The sequence below is a fragment of the Apteryx rowi genome, unplaced genomic scaffold, assembly GCF_003343035.1.
Source record: "Apteryx rowi isolate R43461 unplaced genomic scaffold, aptRow1 scaffold_740, whole genome shotgun sequence".
NCBI lineage: Eukaryota > Metazoa > Chordata > Aves > Apterygiformes > Apterygidae > Apteryx > Apteryx rowi.
The window spans coordinates 146533-168004 of NW_020451028.1; the positions used below are offsets into that span (position 1 = coordinate 146533).

Genomic DNA, 21472 nt, shown 5'->3' on the forward strand with positions numbered 1-21472 from the left:
TCTGTTAAAAATAGATCCACACATATACTCCCACCAACATTAATTTACTATTGGTACTTCCCCATTATATGACAAATTCAAATAAACAAATATTATTAGTTTATTTATAGTCTATATTGGTTATTAATAGTTTATACTAGTTATTCACACTCTATGCCTAAATACTCTTTCAGAATGAAAGGCAAATTTCTGACATTAGGCAGAGCAGATAAAAACATTCGATGAAATGATATTTTGGGAAAATAAGGTAGATACTTTGTTGAAGCTGAGAATATTCTGCAGATGTTTAAAGTTCACCTACATCCTTACCCACAGGGTCTGTGAGAGAGATTCATACACTTTATTGTAATGTGGCAGTTCCCAAAGGAGGGTTTGCTTGTCTTACGGTGGAGTCTGAAAGAAACGCAATTGCAGAAGTTCTGAAGCCAGAACCCACCAGGTACCAGGAGCCTGGAAGTGGGTTGCCCAAGCAAAAGGTGGAGGTTGCTAGTCTGGTAGGCAGGTTTTCCTTAGAACAAGGTAAAATGCAGTATATTGTTAAAACCTAACAAAACATTAGGAATAGCATCAGAACCTGGATTAAGTAGGCAAATAGCAAATTCTTGATGCAATTTTGCATTGCTGTTTTTCCTAGCATTCTTCTTGTAAAAGCTCTCATTGTTTTCTTGTTCCTGTATATTTTGGATATTAGGGTGAAATAGTGCAATAGATTGTGTGGTTATAATTTGATATGGGACAAGGTAGCCTAGCAGGTGCAGGTACCTTTCTTTCCAGAGGTCTGCCCCAGAAAGGGAGGCAGGCTATAACACTGAAACCTTCATATTTCAAACACCATCAGATCTACCAAATCTACCACTGTAGAAACAACTACTAATTTGAATCCACAATTGGCAAAACACTCAAAAGCTAAGCAGAAACCAAAATCACCACCTGAGAATACATTCTGCAGCAGCTGGAAACAAGGAAATGTATTTTATGTCAGTAATTACCATCTGTAAAGAAATCCCTACATTAAGCAAAAAACCCACATAACCCAAAAAACGTACATGGAAATAATTGTTTAGTTACTATGAATAGCAAAAAAAATACATTTCTTTCCAATTAACTCTGTGTCAAGCTTGGAGTGTTGAAAGGCTGCCAACTGTCCGGGCATACATATTTTACTTCTGAAGTATGCTTTTGTTTCAGAACAGTTGAGACCCCCCCAAATGATGTAATCCCCAATGGAAGACTGACAAGCTTTGAAATATTCCAAAACACAGATGACACACAGAATAGCAAGTAATGAGTGTAACTGCATTGTATATTATCCTGCAAGAATCCAACAACATAAAACTAATGCACCAGATAACAGTGTTGCTTTGAGCAAATCAGGAGGAAGATGTCACAAAGATTTTTACAAAGAAGAAATCATTCTAGAAGGACAATTATCTACATGGGTGGAGGGGAAGAAAGATGGAGGGGAACATATGCCTTTCATAATTAGGGGCCCTGATTATACTGTAGCCAAAAGGGATTTTTTACATTTTAAATCTGATTACATTTCAGAATGAAGGACACTAATTGGTATTTCTGCAGTCTGTTTGAAGAGAGCTTCATCTACTTAGGGAGGGGGAAAAATAACAAAAAACAGTGACCTTCACGCCATCTAAGCCTAATATCAAGTACTTTTGCCTGAAGTATTCATGGTCCCTTCTCCATTGCTCAAGCTATCTCTGGGAATAAGCACCCTATGACTCATTCCAGTTTATCTGCTCGAAACTGGGAAAAGATACTACCTAATATTCTGAAAGCAAACAGACATTAAATCCAACTGCTACCAAGGAAAACAAAAGTGTCCTTTCTACCGTTACAAGTAAGAGACTGAAAGAAGTTATTTGCACAGGCAACATACAAGAGGGCACCTCAAACCCAGGGTGACTGAGGCAGTTAAGGAAGGGATGTGTGCATTGTAACATGCAGACCCCCCCCCCAACTGCAAAATAAAAAGCATGATAGGCTCTCAGGTCATATCCATCTGCCAGAAATACTGCACTGCTAGAGAAGCAGATGGAAAATGGATATGGAAATTGGAAGCAAAAATAACATGGAAGATTTTCATTTCTCATCTAATAAAACCAGCTGTAAATGAGTATGTATTATCACTTTCACATATTCTTATTTCTCAAGATATTTGCCAGATAAACGTGTATTTTCTGTGTGGAGAAATGCTTTCTAACTGTAAAGAAACTACCATGAACGTAACTCAGGTGCCACTAACTAGAAGTAAAACATCTAAATCTTTAAATGAAGAAAGCACTGATGAAAGAAGATGAACTTCTAGTATAAGCCTATTTCTGAAGAGAGAGAGAGCGCTTGCAGAATGTGAAGCAAAGAGAGAGGCACAAATAAATAATCATGAACAGAAATAATACAACATCCAACCTTTGCAACTTGAATTTTCCTGACCTTTACCGATGAAGACCCCCAGAGCAGCCTCTCCCTTCTTCAGCACCCCAAGTCTTGAGCCATGACCATTGCCATCCTATTGGGGCACCTTCCAGCCACTGCACAAACCCCGCGAGGTATTCCCACTCTTTAGGTACACAGCTGACTTGGCAAAGGCTCGTTCCCTCATCGCCCCTTTGGGAAGGGAAAGGAACATATATTTTGTGAGTCTGATTCAAGGCACTAACCTAAATGAGCTGAATCACACCCTTGAAAGAGCCTCTTTCTGTCGGCTACAAAAAGATAGGCAGACAAGATTCCTGTTTTAAACCTGGGTGATTAAAGTAGGGTGGTGGGAATAAGCCAGTGTACTCCACTTTCACCCCTGATCTGTACAAGTAAACATTTTTGTGGAGTAATGCGCAAATGGAGGTTTTATGGAGCTATTAAAAAATAAGAGTAAAATCTTTGTTTAATTTTATTTTTGTCCTTTCCTTTTAAAATAACAAATTAATTAACCAAGTGTTGCTGGAACTGGCCTACAACAGCTTGCTCTTGGGAAGAGATGATATTCTATGAATGGGAGAATACAAAAAAGTCATTTGCATCTATGAATGCAACTGATTACTGAGGTCTCCCCAGCATAAACACTTGACTTAAAATGGGGATAATGAAGGGTAGGCAGATACATCAAACTTCACATACATGAGCACAGAAGAGATGCAAAACAGAACCTACAGGTGGGAGCCTAAGGAGAGCCAAAAGCAGAGTTTAGGAGGAGGCAGACAAAAAAAGGAAGTGTAGCAAGGAGCCAAGGGTAAATTGGATCCGTGTGGACGGTGGAGAGGCAGAGGGATGAACTGGGGCAGCGGGCCGGAAACAGGGTAGGAGAAAAAACAGCTGGACAGAGAGGACTAAGAGAGATGGTAGGAAAAAGAGCTATAGCACGAAGGGACAAAAGAAGCTGAAGGAATATGGGCAGAAAATCTCAAATTGAATTTATTCCAAAATCTCAGTATTTGCTTGCTGTCAAATATCTGCAAAACCCTACATGGTATGCTTACTTACTCAAGAGGCAGGTCCATTTGAAAGACAACCTGCTATTGCAACTGAGTACTTCACTAGTGCAAGCAGCAGACAGCCATGATGTGGAGCCAAATCATTTGAATTTGTCAATAAAGTACCATTCTCTATGGTCAAAACAATAAAACAGTATTTTCAGCTGTTTCAGCTTTTGTTTGTTTACTTCGGAAATGTTAAAAGCATTAAAGGAACAATACTGGTTAGTGAAGTCAAGCACTCAAAAGTTAATGAATGCCAGAACTGCAGTTCCCCAGCATGAACATTAAGATTTGGATGTAAGCAATTAGTCCACGATATTTCTCCTGCCAGAGGATTCTTGCCTCACTTATGGTACAGGATTCTCAGGAATAGGAGCAGTGTACAAGGCAAGTGAACAAGGCAAAAAGGGCAGAAGAGAAAAGATGATGCAGAAACTTGAGAATTAGATTTGCTTTCTCTGACTCTGAATTCTTACCTTCTATTAGGCAAAGGCTCTTTTCAAATTTTTATTTATTTATTTTTTCTCATTTACAGCCTCCATTCTGAGGAACTGACTTTGAGCAAACACAAGGGTGCCTCTACCACGTCTGTGTATTCTCCAGTTGCTCAACATCTTAAGACAGCACAAGGAAGGAAGACAAACATCCCCGTGGAATTGTGGCACATCCCAGGGGAGCCCTCTGGGCACAGACGTGCTGATATTTGATAATAACCTGGGAAAGAAGTTATCTTCTGGGTAGTTCTGTTTGGTGAACAGATGGCAGCAGTTATCTGGGCCTATAACCATTCCCCAAAGGCTATATATATATATATATATACACATATATACACACACACACACACACACACGAACACAAACACAGCACCACAAACAAAAGCCTGAAGAGGAAGACCTGAAAAAGCAGGAAGTCCAGGACCTGTGCTGATGCATTCCTTACATTAACAGAAGTCCATGCAAGTCAAACACATCATTGTACTATTTTTCATTAAATAAATGTGTCTAATTGGGTATGACTGGCTGTTGCCGCCTCTCATCAAACAAGTATTTCCACAATAACATTTATTTTAATGAATAAAGTGGGAAATTAAAAGAGAATCAGACATCTGGCTCTAAACTAGCCTAAGTAACGCATAATGCTTTCTAGAAGCATGTAGGGCACAAACACCACCCTGTTATTTACACAGAACTAACAGCACTGCCTCAATCCAATTTTGCAAACTTACTGCTTTCCTTGCCTGACGAAAGGCTATCCAAGAAAGGAGAAAAAAATCCTTAGGCTACRATCTGTGAACTTTCCCATCTTGACAGATCACAGTCCCACTGTCTACAAAACAGAGCAAGGGTCACAGCAAAATGTAACCTGACCTGAACTTTAACCACCAGAGGTGACATTTATTCAACTATAAAAGTTAAAACTAAACAAGAACAAATAGGGAGAAAGGGAATATGAGTACCTTGCATGCTGATTTAAAATACAAAAACAACAAGAGAACTACCTCTTAGGTTTATAATAAGGGTTTGACTATATACGAAGAGATTTGTGAGAAAGTACTCATTTAAATATGGTAGCACTTTTGAACTTCTGTAGCATTTGACAGTATTTAGATGTTACTGAAAACAAAACAGTAATAGCATTAAAAACAGTTCTAAGGAATGTATATAAATTACAAAGTTATATCATCAAAGTTGACAGATCAATAAATATACTTAATTCTGAATATCCTCTTAGGTCTGAATGGATTTTTGGACCACATCACAACAGTTTGCTCTGTCTCTTAAGCCTGATCACAGGACTGCTATAAGCAAGAGAAGCACTGTGTGTTCTCATAGTGATTTATACAGAAGCAGGACTTGACCCTTAATTACAATATATATGAAGCAAATGATTTTGACTATAATGAAAGACTGAACAGAAGACCTCCAGAGCCAAGATCCATGAGTCTTCACAGCTCAAGATAAAGAAGGGAAACTAGGACATGCTGACTAGTGAGCTACATGGGCAAACAATGAACATTTAAGCCATAAACTGCTGAGCTATTTGTTAGCTTCTAAAAATTCATATCAACATAATTTTTATGCTCTTGGTTCTGCTGTTGAGAGGTTAAGAAAAACAAGACAGTAGTGGTTTCTCAAAAAATAGGTTAAGATCCACCTTTCAAGACATTTCTTTGGTTAAAAACACTGTGATAAAGTACAACCTTATGACTCCATTTTAAGTTTGGGCTTAGCTGCTTCCTGAAATACTGTATTTCAACATACTGCATCTTCATTAAAAATATGTACAAATTGCTACCTTGAAATAGGTTGACTGCCCATAATTCAAAGGATGGAATTCATCCCTGATAAAATGTCATTGAAAGCATGAGAGAATCACCACTACCAGTGAGCTGAAGAAAACAACTGTAAATATCTAGAACCAAAAATTTTTCCTACTGGTTTCAGCTGAGGCAATGCTGTCTGTCCCTGTGTGCTTCCAGTAGAAGCAACTTTAAGGAATCTGGAGAATAGGATGCAATTATTCAGAATGGCCACATGTCAGATTCAGCACTCTGCAAGGTATTTAAGTTATAAATGAAACTGAAAAGAATTATAATAGGAGACTACTTAGAAATTCTTACAAGAAGGCACCAAAATGAAACAGAGAGTAAAACTTTACAATCTACAGAAAACCTTAACATTTGTGTCTGCATGCAAAAGGAAAACAAAACCAGAAGACCTCATAATTTTTCTGTTATATGGGTGGTGACCATGAAGAAGCCTTTTTCTTATTTTTAAATTTGACAACTATCTAATACCTCACCATTTTTGGTTTGCCAGGCTGGGTGTGCTCTGCAAAACAGCAAGAATTTACTCATAATTTTAAAATATGCCAAAACTTGAAGTTTTTGCAAGGAAGTGACTTGTTTGGAAAAAAGAAAAGAGGATTTAACTTTGCCACATACTTGTACAAGCACCTTTTAAAAAGTTTTCTAATTTTAAAGTGGCTTCTCTTTTCATTTTACACTTAAAGTAAACAGACATATTTGTTGCCAGGAGCATCTTCTAAATGCTATTGAATTTGCATGCTGAAAAATAATATAAATCATTAGTGAATATTGCACCATATCAGTTTCCTGTTTCAGTTGGCTGTCTTGCTATGTTGGCAACAATTCAGGGGCCTGCAGAGCTGCAGGCATATGTCTCCTGTTAAAAAAGAAGAAGAAAAAAAAAGACTTCATGTTATAAACACTTCAATGAAAATTACTATCCAGTTTGGAGCCAACAGAGACCAGGTGCTGAAGACAAAATAAATAGGCAACATATGAAGGTTAAAAAAAAACCCAACACTGGGCTTCCACTGGGATTTTCTTCTACCACACATTTTAATGTACATCATGAAATCCAAACAAAATATCCCTGCATGTGTAAAAAGCAGCCTGATTTTCTCACCTTTGTTACTCATAGGTTTTTAACACTGATTTTAAGATATGCCTGACTTTTTAAGACATGTGAAAAAAATACATATATAAATTTAGATATAAATTAATCCAGAACACTGTTGCAAACATAATTTGCCTCCCCAACCGTTCATCAGAAAATCTTGTGTCTCTTGCTTATACAGTAAGTAACATGAATCCAGTGGGAAATGCTCTAGCATTGAAACTGTGGGATTTTCTTGCTCATTTTTAAGGGCAGTATTGGCTCCTGAGTACTGTATCACATGGGGTAGGGTGAGCTCCCTACTGAGAAACAACTCAGGAATCCACCCAGGCAGCACTACAAAGCTTGGAGTCAGCAACGCCTGATACAGCTTGAGTGTCTACCATTCGAGGTCCATGGATTTTGAATGGAAATGGGAAGAAGCCTTTAGAAAGGTTACAGCAGAAAGTTACTGAGATTTTAGCGTAAGAGTCCTCATAGAGTTGATGTAAATTAGGACACACGTACTCTGCTCGTACAGATTCAGTTGCTAAAGCAGAGCATGTCATTTCTTTGCTTCATACTCCATTTCTCCCCATCTTTACAGAGGGGTCATGACAATCCCCACGAATCCTTTAGACTCTTGTATAAATCAGATGAATAGTCTTGGCTTATGTGATATTTTTTTCCAATATCTATGTTACCATGAAGCATTGAAACACTCAAGCAGTGAAAGTATCACAGGTTTAAGCTGTGTGAGCTCTCATGTACTTTTTCTAACACAGCCATGCAACAGCTTTTTGGKTTTTTTCTGGTGCTCCTGGCTGGGTAAACGTTAGTCAGCATGCCACAAAGAGAGATTCACCATCTTCTGGGACTTTTGGATCACAAATAATTTCCACTGAATCATGTCCAAAATGCATCAAGAAACTCACACAGATACCAGGAAGTCATCTTTATGTCTAGTTTTACAAACACCCACCACAAGGCAGAGAGAGAAGTGTTTTAGGCATCTATAAAATCAGCTGGGACAACCGGAGAAAACCAGCATCCTGAGCAACAATCTCAGATTTCAGACTTAAGGACAAGATGGTCTGGGTTTCATTTGGCTGCAGTAATAATCTCTGCACTGTGGCAGAATGAAACTATTTAGCTGTATCAACAGAGACTACATTCTGGCATCTAATGTGAAAAGGAGAACTCATTCCAGCAGTGCCTTATCTCCACGCTACCCTGGGAGGGCTCTGCTGGGCAAAGACCATCTCAGCTACTAGGGAAGATGGAGGGCATGTGAGAGAAAGAGAGGAAGAAACTCTGCCATAATCTGGGAATACTTTCCTTTTTATCATTTGATTGTAGCTACCATATGACAAAGTTTTTCTTCCTTTTAATGAATCCATTATGATGCTAGCACCCCTGGAGTTTCCACAGGCATGCCACACCAACATTTCTAGCTCGTCTCTTTAAATCACAGCAGAATTAAAGCTACATAGACCATACTCAGTGGCATTTCTGGCATTTGCCTTCAGTATAGAGAAGCAATTATACTTGCAGGCTGCATGACGGTAGGTTCATGAAACAACACAGCCTCTAATCATGCATGTACAACAGCCTAACCTGGTGGGAAGAGGTCTTCTTCCCAATTTAAACTGGAATGCAAAACTGTCTTGCTAACATTAGGCAGGGAAATGATCCTTTAGTGTCTGGGACTAGAAGAACTAATCAGTATGTCAAAGAGCAGTGTGTCTGGACATTCAAAATGTTTAGCTGTTTGATGCATTGAGGTATTCCCCCACCCTCTGTAACCCACTCTATGAACTTTTAGCATAAACAGTTTAGTTTATAAACCTTAGCTCTGGTGGAAACTGATCCCTATCTACCAAACCTATTTGCAGCCACACTCCCACACATGCCTGGAATCAAGAAGCAATCCTCACACCAGGCTCCTGTACCCCAGGCATGCACGATTGCCCTAAAAGGCCCTAGCATTACTAACACGTTGCTTTTATTTTCTGTGCAGACCACATGAGTGTGGGGTTCCTGAGATGTAAACAGGCAAAAATGGAAGCTCCAGAGAAGGCCTGGCAGATGGCAGAGCCTGTTAAGACTTTTCCAATTTTTCAAAATAAAGAACAAATCTTTGAATTTCTTGAATTATATTTCTTTGTAAATTCAGGAGGCACAGTATTTAAAAATTATAACTAGAAACAGTTTCGGTGCAACTTTATTTTATTTTGGATAAATATAGTCAGCTATATGAAGACATTTCTCATTATAAATACATGCACTACATGGAAATCCTGGATTAATCCCACCCTCATTTGTCTACATGTTGCCATCAATAAAGTTTTTAGATTTTAAGAATATGTGAAAAAAAGTCTCTTTTTAATAAGGACTAAATTCTCAATAAGTACCAAAATAAAAAAAAAGGACATAAATGTTTTCTTCAAGTTGTTAATTTCTTTTTGATCACTTCTGCTGAAATCCATGGATTGATTGGAAATTTACTATTATACAAGGGAGTGACAGGACTAGCCTTTCATTGAGCTAGTGGTAACTTTACTGATGTTACAGAAAATACTTGATATAGGTTATTACTCTGAGTCTGAAAGTACACAGAACTTACTCTTGGATTTTATGGTTTCAAACAATAGTAGTTTCATGCTACCTTCCTGAACCATGTGCAAGTGAAAAACAAATCCCTAGCAAATAATTGAGCTACATCTCCACTGTGAAAAGAGGAAGACATCTTGTTTCTTTACACAAGGGGGATGACATGTTCAATCAAATCTAGATGGGTTAAATTATAACCTGATCAAAGGAAATACTTTCATACCTACCTACCCATAAGATAACCAGCTTTGGGAAACTGTTGCTTCAAAACGGCAATGAAGGCAAGAACACAGCAAAACAAAAGTGAGCTTTTCTGTGTAGTGTGGGAATTGTCTGTCCCCACCTAGGAATGCAACTATTTACAGCAAAATTTATAGTGATTTTATAGTATTTCATGTGCTAATATATTATCCATATACATACACAGTTATTTTATGATATTCAGGCCATGCTAGGAGTAAGGTAATGATACTTAGGTAGCCCATGGCACATTTCCTCCAAAGAATCTTGTGCTGCGAACAATCAGAAACAGATAGTCCCTCTAAGGCCCCACGTGTCTAACGCAGTATGACAAGGTCTACACATCAATGCACAGAATTTAGAAAAGGCGAGAGAAAGTCCAGAAATCCATGTATGACTAAAAAAGATTCAGTTTTTAGATACTGATAAATAGAAATTCCTGAAAAAACAAGGTTCCTGCTACTTCTGTGCTTGAGAAGGTGCAACTGAAGTTGCTCATATTATATTCATGTTTCACACCCCACAAGTTTAGAATTACTGCACTTGTGCATGTTAGCCGGCTTACCCTCTAGTCCGACAGTACCTGTGGCTGGCCTGTTGGGCTTCAGAGCGCACCACGAAAGGCTCATCTGTCCTACAAAGCTCCCACAGAGGTTTGTAGACTAAAGAGGGAGAGTGGAACAGCTGAAAATAATTTTTTAATTGTTTTATGGCTCTATTAGTATTACTTTTGCATACATTTTTAGTTGTAAACAGCTCTACATGGATGTTTACAAAATGACCTGACCAGATAAGATGACAAAGTAAATAGTGTATTTTTACAGCTTTTTTTTTCTTAACAGCTGCCTAAAAGATCCAAAAAGCCAAAATACTCCCAAACCCAACATTCTGTTGAAAACCATCATTTTCCATTATGTTTTGTTCTATTCTGTTTCCCCTCCAATTTCTAGCGTTCTCCTGGAAAGAGTGATGAAGAACACGTCTGTGGTAAATTATACCCATGAGAAATCTTGGAACTGTTACATTCAGTTTTATTACCCAAGGCATTAAGATAGTCTACCAGAACACGTATTATTAACTGTTCTATCAAATGCTACAACACAATATAGTTTTATACCATTACGCATGTAAAAAACATATCATATTTCTTAATCTCACTGGGTGACTAACCTGTTGTGTTTTCATTTTAATTAACAGTTACAGGATGTTTTTAGTGCTTCAATAAAATCAGGTGTTACTTAAACGCAAAATGCTATTGTATACCATATTTTTTGGAAAACATATGCTGAAGCAACGATAAGGCTGAAAAGCCTAACACTCAAAAGCCAGAAAATTCCAAGTGCTTATGCTTCTTTCACAATTTAAGCTCAGGCAAGTGCTGTGTCTTAACATATTTCACAGGCTGCTGTAATAATCTAGGCTACATGAGGAAAATCCAGTGTGTCAAAGCTCTAACATTTCTGAGAATCACTTTCTTTTCCACTATTGCAAATACTAATCAAATTTAATTAAGTAACAGACGAAATTAGACAATAGTATAAGCACCCCCTAAGCACTGATGAGCTGCAGTTTTTCGAGGAGGTAGCATTAGTTCTGTGAGGTAGTCACACATCACATGAAATTTCCTACAGGCCAATCTATATTCAGGCAAGTATAAGTAAGTTTACATTTAACAATGTAGGAATAAGAGATACTTCATATAAACCTGACAATTATTTTGACTGACGATTTGACCTCGCAACCTTAAGAAAGGTCAGAAATGATTTTGCAAGGGTTTTGCATCTTATTTCCCCAGTGACTCTAAGGGAACAAAAAAAGAAAAAACCATGGATCTGTCAGACTGTGCACCTTATATGCTTTGCAGAGAAGAGGAAGACCAAAGGTTTAGGCAGCAGTTGAGAGCCACAGTTGAGATCTGGCTTTTAATTTCAGCTTAAATCAGTTTAGAATCAAAAACAATCTTAGTACGGTGTTGGGTCCAATCTAAAACCAAAACATCAGGTACAAGCTGTATTGGGAAGCAGAACACAAAGCCCTCTCTGTTCACAGAAATCTAATCACTGATACCCGAAAATGCATACAATACTTTTTCTTCTGCAAGTCCCCAAATGCGTCACAAAAGGCTGAGAGTGCCAGTCCATTTCATGGACTGCAAGTTGAGACCAAGAGTTACTTGCACAACATGATATAGACAGTCTTCCTTACTTCATTAGCACATATTCATCATGTGCAAGATTAACTGAAGCTATATTTTTCTAGTCCTCTGTGGTGGTCAGTCCATACAAAGAATGAAGCAATGGCTTACAGAAAATACGCTATGCAATCATGAATTGAAGACTGTACTATAGCACACACAGGAGTCAACTTATGATTGTATGGAAAACTGAAATACTGTCATTTCTCAATTTTGAAGTGCTTGGCTTTGCAGTCTAAATAGTATTACTTTTGCATGGCTTTTTAAAGGCAAAAATGAATTTTGCTATCTGTCACTATAACAAAAACTGTCCAATCATTAGTAGTGCTTGAAACTTGAACCTACAGCTCTGCTTTCCTTTGAGCTACTTGGTAATAGAAGATTTACTGCAGAATGGATATTGAATATTCAGGAACTCCAGGCCCACATGGGGACCTGAAGGCAAGGAGTGAGCCAGTAAGCAATATTTTGAATTTGTACAGCATACTGTTGTTTGTTTTTTTTTTTCCTGACAAGTCCAATTTAACATTCTTCCTATCACTTATCTTGGTGGAACCCTCAAAAATAAGACATCATGAACATTTGRCTTTGTTCTGATCATGAAAGAGAGATTCCAAGAATTACCGAAATTGATTTTGGTCTAACTAACTTTTGTAGCCATTCAAAATCAAAACAGGTTTGCTTTTGTTTCTGATTTAAAGTAAAATGAGGACAGGACATTGTATCTGGAACACAACCAACCAGATCCATGGTTATTGTTAACTAGCAGAGTTGGGCTGACTTCATGGAAATAGGCCAACTTGTATCTGCTAAAAGGAACAGTCTGTAGCTAATACCACATTCTGCTGTAAGAGGAAGATGTCTCAGCATTATGGCCACTGAATTGTTGTACCAAAAGGGGAAACTGGTGCTGTCACTCAATTTACCATCTTTCAGCCATGTTAAAAAGTAAGAAAGTACTCCTGCAGTGCTTTTGAAAGAAAGCTTGTAGGTGCTCAGCATGCAGATACAGGTTTGACTTGCTTTGCCTCTCAACGAGTGAGCAAGGTACCTAAGATGCAGAGGGGAATGGGATTTAACACACAGACCTAACATAACACAGGTCAAATAGGAGTCTTTCTAAGGCTGCTGGTGTTTTCCAGTTTTCCCAGTTCAACTGTTCAGTAAACACAGCAAATTGCAAATTCAGCAAATTCCACTAATGCTGAGAAAACAAACCGTTGAATGAATAAAGTCTTGAAAACTACCAAAGAGTTATTTCTAGAAATTCTCTTTGACAATTTCCTCCTAAGACAATTCTTATTTTTGGCCACTACAATAAGCTTTATCCAGTATTTTTGTCTTCCTTTATGGATAGGTCAAATGAACTGCCACCTCTAAATAAAATGTAAAAGCAAAGAATGCTTCTAAGCCCACAAAAGCAAGGAGGAGTACTACCACACACTTGTGTAAAAAGCACAGATTCAGTTGTGCTAACCACACAGATAAAGAAATGGAAGGCTGCAAGGACACTGGTTTTGTGTTATGCGATTAACTTCACAATGTAATAATGATGTTTGATCTAAAGCCAGACACTTTAACACATTTCAAGACATTGATTAACAAAGGAAAAAAGGCAAAATATGAAAATGGAGTTTTAGAAAAGAGGGTTTGGACTGCACTATATCCAACAGAGAATACCACTGAGGTTGTGAGGGAAACCCCACACAGCACACAAGATGCATGCAGCACACCGAGAAACAGCAGAGTAGAAGTCTGCAAGAGACATGGAATGCTACCAGGCACATACAGCTATACACTACAGGCATCGTTGCAAGGAGTATTAAAATAAAGGCACAGCGCAGGTATGGCTGGACTTACCCATTCCACAGTAAGAGTCTTGTAACAATTAAAACATTTTACATTCAAAGCAACAGCAGGCCAGCCAGAACACACCTGTATTCTGAAGCATAAGTGTCCACAGTGAATAATACCAGAATAAGCACCAGCGATATTATTCCACTCCTTGCGAGCTTCTCCACTAAGGCAAATTCTTGGCAAAGGCTTTCAATTGAAAGCTCCTGGAGACGTTTTGATTTATGCTTGTATGTTCCCTACCTCAAAGGTGACCTGGTCAATGACCTGCTCTCTATCAGTAAATATCAAGATAACTGACATTAGGAAGTGGGCTCTCTTCCTCCATTCAGACGTGCCACCCACATTCATTTTTATAATCATTTTTAACAATTTTCAAATATGTGACAATGGCAGCAAGAGGTTAGGGCTTTCTTGTTGCATGAGTGCTCACCTRAAAAAGGGCTTAGCATGTTATTTTTAAAAGCTAATGTTCATGTTGTTTCAGCAAAAAGCTCAATGTTAGTTTTAGACACATTTCTTCTTTTATGCCAGACAGGCCAGCTCCTAGTATTCACAAAACAACTGTGGTTCACTGAACATGTTTCCAGGATTAATTTTGACTTCACAAGGCCAACCTTGCACTGATCAATGAAAGAAATCGTTGAAAAGATTACCTTATGAAAACACACAAATTCAGCAAATCTTTAACAAAAAGAACAAATTGTGGAGCTTTCATCAGACTCAGCACTATTCAAGTACAGCCTGTCAGCATTTGGCATATATGAGCATCAAAGATGGAACAAAACTACAGGAAATCCTTGGGCTTACTCACATACCCTCAGCACCACAGACAAGTCAGTTTTTTGGGTTTTTTTTATATGCTTCTCCTAGTTCTAGCTTTCAAAGCCACCCAATTTCTCACCACACTGAAACAGAATCTTACCTGTTATTTTCTGCAACAAAGAAGACGGTTCTGGCTCATCACAAATAGCCTTGACTAGAGCCTTTTTCACCTCTTCTTCAGCTTCGTCCAGCTCTTTTCCACCTTTCATTTCTCCGACCACAGAATACATGTATACCAGCAAAACAAGGAAGTCCTCACAGGTGTAATCATGTTGTGTCCTCTCACTGTAAGATTTGATCATTGGCAATAACTGTTTCAAGACACTGGGCATTTCTGACTCTCCAATAGTCTGAAAAACAGAAGGAAGAGTGTGTCAGATTCACCCATAGTGTTTAGCAGCACCTGCCTGTATCCTGAAGGGCTACTATTTCTGCAACAGAAATAATCTCTTAATCTCAAATAATCTCTTTTGGGTAAAAGAAGAGACCAGAACAGCTAGGACTTTCCAGTATGGAGAAGTGAAGGCTGAAAGGGGATATGACTGAAGTTTACAAAATGACAGAAGTGGGGAATAAGCTGGAACTACTGTTCACCAAATATTGCAATACAAAAACTAACACGGGACCAAATCAACTGGTTCAAAAAGGGATTAGAGAAATTCATGGCTGACAGGTCTATAAATGAACATTAAAAGGTCTAGTCACTGATGTGTCCCCCAGCATCCCTAGTTCATTTAATGAACAGTTATTCAATATTTGCATTTTCCTCATTTGTCAGCACAGAGTCCCCTGAACTATTTGCTGCTCAGAAAACAAATTCATTAGTTTCCTAAAGTTTTCTTCCTAAGCACTCACAACAACAGTATGTTAGCACCTGATAAACTTTAATGATTAGACCTTCTCCGTGTACCAGTGAGATGAGAGAACTGGAGCATCAGTCTTTTCTGTATGGGAAAATGGTACAAAGCACAAGGTCAAAAGCTTCCTCGAAATTTTGGGCCTCCATTTTGATTTTACCTTGGGCCTTGTTTTGTACTCGAGCAGGAACTTCAAAGCTCCACTCCTACTGGCTTCAGCTGCTATTGCAAGCTCTCAGCACATCTGCAAACCTGACCTGTGGTTTCAGGTCAGAAACACAGAAAATTAGAAACAGAGGGAACCACCTGTGAAACACCAAGTTGAAGTGACTGGCTTGGTTTCCCAGAGGACCTCTGTGACAGGAGCGAGGACAGGGCATATTTCTCCAGGACAGCAGTCACCTGCCTTGCACGCATGGCAACCCTCTCCTCCCTCTGCAGCCCCTGCCTCCTTCACAGCATGTGCTCCAGCTTCTGCAACAGATGCAGCAGGGGCTTTTACATCCCAAACCCCTCCTTTGCTGCTTAGGTCTGATTCACTCCCACAGCCCATTCACGCTGTGGGGTGAACAAGGCAAAGGTCRCATGGAGGGAGGAGAGGTATGTGACCACATGACTAAAGATGATCATAACGTATATACGAGGAGGGGAAGGCTGGTGGAGGAGAGAAGGGGGAAAACTGAGTACGCTGGCATTTCCTAGGCCCTAGGAGCAGTTGAAATTGCAATTGTTTCTTCCAGTGTCTGTGAGAGGGGGAGGGAGCTTTTCTATGGTTGGAAAAAGGAGACTTAAGACAGAAATTCCATTAAGTGGCACACTGACATCCACATCACACAACGCCAGAGCAGGGGTTTAGATCCACCACACAGATTCCTGCTACTCAAGCCACCAGAAATAACCAATAATGCCAGTGAAGTGACATCCTTGCTGCGCACACACCCCTATATATAAAATTTATAGACACACTTGTTTTCTGCTGCGAGTTAGTTTGCAGCTCATCAGTGGGCCCGGACAAGAACTGGCATCAGTGCGAGGTGCACAGCGGGAGCACACTGCTCAGAGGAGGGACACCTGGAGGAGCAGCACAACCTTCCTCCACTGGCAATCGTGAACTGTCAGGTCGACCCAAGAGGTCTTCTGCAACACGCCCCTCAGTACCCCGTGCTTTGCCCTGCGGTCACCAAATTGCTCCTCCTGAAAATGTGCGCGTTCACAGAGTAAAGCAAAACACTGGATATCCTATAATCCAAAGAATCAAGTCTGCAAAAATGTACTCTTGGTTGCTCCTACAGTAACTTCAGACTACTCATGGTAATAAGCACCACAGCCAATAACACACCCTTTAAACAGAGACCAATAAAAGAAGCAAAGGAAAATAAATACGAAATAAACAGAAACAGGTTTATACAATAACAAAATGACACAATTAGGTTTATTGTTGTTTTAAACTGCATTAAGTTCTGCCCTTTTTTGGCAACTGAACAGTTTTTTTGAAACCTGCTCAGGGATTTCAGAGTCTAACTCTGAGCACATGGAAATTCAAAAGTTTTATCTCCTAGTGTATTCCGTAGAATACCTCAAGTGTTCCTGATTTTGGCTGTATTTTGCTTCAGTTGTTCTTTAACAACTGTGGATACTCTAACAGGCATCTCATAAACTGTAATTTTAATTCCTATACTGATCCATTACAGATCTCAATCAGAAAGAAAACATCAACTACTTGAGCTCTGAGGAAACTTTTTTCAAGCTGGTGCTATAGAAGACACCACTTCTGCTGACTTTGGGCCACACCCTCTTCCTGACATGGATACACTCATGCCATAGACCCATCTTTCAAGAAACTTTAATGTGGTCAGACGTTGTGTTTTTTATTTGAATACATACCTTAGAGAGGAATTTTCTAACAACTCATATGCTAAATCTAACAGTAGGTGTAATTTAGGGCTTCAAGCAGTAAATTATAAAGCTACAGTAGTCAAAAACATTTGAAAGCCTAAAAGGAACATTTAAAAATCTGAGAGGGCTTGGCAGCACATGTGTGGCTGTGCAGGGAACATTAAATTAGATGTACAGCAAGCCCAGTCTCTATGCTGCCTGGAAAGCAAGTCTAACATGTTTGGTGTTGGTCTGGCACATGCTGCCAGCTGGGCCACCTTCACGACAATGCTGCTGTTTCCTAAATTTCGACAGAGTCCTGCCTCAGTTCAGTATTACCTGTTTTCTTTCTGAAAAGCAATATATTTTGACACTTAAACAAATTCTCATGTGTACATTAGTACGATAAATTTCAGATGATCCTGATCCTGAAATGGAAGATGACAAAATTCAAGGAATTTAGATGCATGCACCTACGTGGAGGAAGCCACTTGCAACAAATAAAAGTCTAGTAAATCTTAAAAATCCAAGATCTGAAGATTAACTTATGCGTAGAGTTATTCTGGAACAGATGACGAACTTCAATCTATATCCTACATTAATCTGAATTCACTTCTAAGCACAGGCAAACTCTATGTCACATATTACTGAACACCATCTACTGGCACATCATCTATTCCCCACCCCCCCCCGCCACAAACACTCTGTACTCCCCACATTTCTAAATATCACATTGCATGCTCCTGTAACACAAGACATGATTTCTTGAAAAGAATATGCTTTTTTTTTTTTTTACATGCACAAATTATCCAAATGCATGTCGCACTGAGAATGCATATGCTCATACAAATAGCACATCAACAACTCCTGCTCGAGGACTTAATAGCTCTCAAAGTACATGTGTGCAGCATCTCAGGCAAACTTTCAAACCTATATGAAAAAAATTTGGGTCTAAACTTTCAGGATGATTTACTGAAGGAAGGACAAAAACTCAAAAACTTAAAGCAACAATTGCCACCTCTTATCTTCAAAGTAAAAATGAAAGAAAAATATTAAACATCTATAATAAACCATTAACTTTAAAATGCACATAGGGTCTTTTTGGGGTATGAACTTCTTTGGAATGTTTTTTTCTTATCTCTTGGGAAAGGGCATTACAGAGGATTTCAAATAGAACTGCCAAGTTTAAGAGGCTATTTTATACAAACAGGCTAGCTGGACTGGAGCACGCATGAAAAAAGGGACTCACAACCTCACTGCAGAGCACAACTCCACAGGGAGCTTGGAAATTTGCCTCAAACAAAGCCCACTAGCAGATTGTCATTATCTGGCCACCTCTGATGATTTAGGTGCTCCCTGCACCATGTAACAATCAATCAATTACCCTGACTGAACAACCCTAAAACACAAGTTTTAAAAATGTAACTACCCATGACCCAAATTTCCTGCTGGTTATGTTGGCCTCAGGTTAGCCCCATTTGTCTATCATCAAGGGAGCCAATAAAAATAACAAGAACAGGTCAATTCTGAGCTTTCCAAAGGCTGTATAAAAACATTAACACTGCTTAAGTCAGAGCCAACTAAGGACCAAACTCTAACGCCTTCTGCTCAGTTGCATTGTTTAGACATTTTAATGCTATAATCATATATTCTTCAGAATCCAGAAGAGAGTTTGTGATAGATTTCTGCTGTTTTCCATCTTTTTCCTCCACCCTCTTTACTTATTTATTTTTATAACTTAAGCTGTGTAATAATTTACTATCCCTAAGGGTAAATGAACTGACGTCAATTTGCTGATTTTTGCAAAAGGCCTGTGTTTTGGCAGATGGGAGGATAGTGAAGAAAGAACAAAAATAATTTTTCGGTTTCTAAACAGTGAGCAAGATATTGTGCTTCAAAAGTTACATTTAATATCTGACTTAAAGGATCTACAGGAATGAAGAGGAAGTGTAATAAACTTTAAAAAAGTTTTGCATTTCTGTGAATTTTTTCAACTCAGGCAATTACTTTGAATGGTAAATAAATCTGTAAGAACCTAATGCAATACCTATCATTACATGTCTTTTACACAATAGAAAATGGAGTGTGCTGGGGAGGAAGAGAAGAGGAGGGTCAGAGTTAACTTGAATTAACACGTGTCCCTGACAGAACGAAGAAGAGAACCAAGGCATTCTAATCCCTTAACTTCCAACCTACTGTCCTCAATACATCATTAAAAATATTAAAGCAAAAATCAACTTCAAGCAAGTGGAATTTGTTTTCTTTTAGAATCCAGGAGGAAGGAGTAGATAAACTTAAAAGACTACTTCATTATGTAAATAGTCTAGTGACTTTCAGTTTTAGAAGCAAAACATTTTTAATTCCTTTAGGGGTTGCATGAGTTAAGAACATTTTTTGGAATGTGAACCACACAGCTTTACAACAGCAAGGAATTTACTGGAGAAAAACAAACAAAACAAGACAAACAACCCCAAAACCCAGCTGTAGTTAAAATCAGCAGGAAGATTAGGGGAAACTCAGAAGTCCTTGATTCATATATTGTCCCTCACTCCTGGAACATCCTGTGCAGATGTATACTTTGAGGCCTCGCATTGCATCTTTGTAACATGTATGACAGATATGCATGGACTGCCTGCAGAAGGGAAGGCTAAGACCATCCAGCCTCACATTCTTACAAGCCCATTCAGAACTCATGCATATATCTGAGCTATTTCATAAAAACTGTTTCTATCAATAACTTAGGTGGGAAAAGAGGGTTCATGAGTTGTGGGATAAGCAATATCCAAGCTAGCCTTTCCTGTTTTCTCTTCTGAAAGAGAAGAAAATCATGAGAAATGGCCTTCTCCCCCTAAATTAAACCCTTCAAAGTATTTTAGATTTTGAAATATACTTCAAAAGGTGCAAGCACACATAAGCTCTCAGGACTGGGAGGAGTTTATGCAGCTAAGTATCTGATGTGTGCGGCTTTCTAATGTTGCTGTACAAGACTCGTAAAGTTTTACCTGGGTTTGACTTTTTTTATTTTGTGATTTTGGCTTGCCTTCCCACTATGCAGATGGAGACAGGCCTGAGTGAATACTCTATCAGGACTTCATCCAGGTGTTAAAAGTGATGGCAACAGCACCAAATAATCTCATGGGTATGCAAATATGGAGAGCTCAGATCAGCTTAGCAAAGAACAGAGACACTGCCAAACTAAGGAGGAGTTCATCACCTTCAGTTGCTCAGCTGGCCATAACCCAAACGATGCATTTTGGTTTTTCACTGTCTTACACAGTTTGACCATCTGAGATTTGGGTTGGATTACGCATAGCTCCCATATGGGTGAGAAGATGTCTGTACTTCCTACCCCAGTTTAAGCAGCCATTTCATTTTCATAAAATGGCCCATGTGTGATRAGTGATTTGACAACAAATCAGCAAGTATGATCTTACCAAGCAAATTATGTTTTTCAGGATGAAGCTCTAGAAAACATTATAATTATTAACTCAGGTACATTTTGAAAAAAATGTATTTTTGTTTTGTCTTCTTTTTAAATATTTCTAGGGTATGATTGAAGAATAATGAAGACAAAACAAAACACAAAAACTGAAGGCCTTCAAAATGCTACTCTTTCACCGTTATGAAACCTTTCAGTTTGCCAAAGTCAAAACATATAGCACAAAATTATTCAGACAGACTACTTAAGAGGAGGATGAAACATTTTGATAACGGAAATACACAGTCTGTAACCTTTCTTTTACAGGAAGTGAGTGTGGATGCCAGAGAAGTTTTAGTCTCTGTCTCAAACTTAGGTTTACAATGGCAGAAGGCTCACAAAGTCTTGCCTTGCAGGGGTAAGGAGATATCTTCAGACTTAGGGGAAAGAAAATGAAGCATCCAGCAAACTCACAGCAGCTTGAAAGGAGAGGTGGGAGATGCTGTCAGTAATTGGCCACTTCCAGGTAAAAAGTGCAAATCATTAAAAGTGAGAAAAAAGACAACATTCTCTTCTGTTGGGGATAAAATCACATTTACGACTTGCTTCTGCCAGTGCTAAGAAACCTTGCATCTTTCTCTCTTTAATGGCAGTATCTGTCTATTCACCTGAGAGATGATACAGAAATTCATCAAGAATGTGTATTA

At 38.7% G+C, this 21472-nt stretch overlaps 1 protein-coding gene across 1 annotated transcript in view; it reads right to left on the minus strand.

The window, feature by feature from the left end:
* The window catches only part of SCFD2 (sec1 family domain containing 2), a gene marked incomplete at its 5' end in the record, with an annotated part of 220479 nt that overhangs the window by 112670 nt on the left and 86337 nt on the right, over positions 1 to 21472 (minus strand). The window contains one exon of the mRNA XM_026087925.1: positions 14716 to 14965. Coding sequence (XP_025943710.1) covers positions 14716 to 14965 — 250 coding nt within the window. The remainder of the gene's footprint in view (positions 1 to 14715; positions 14966 to 21472) is intronic.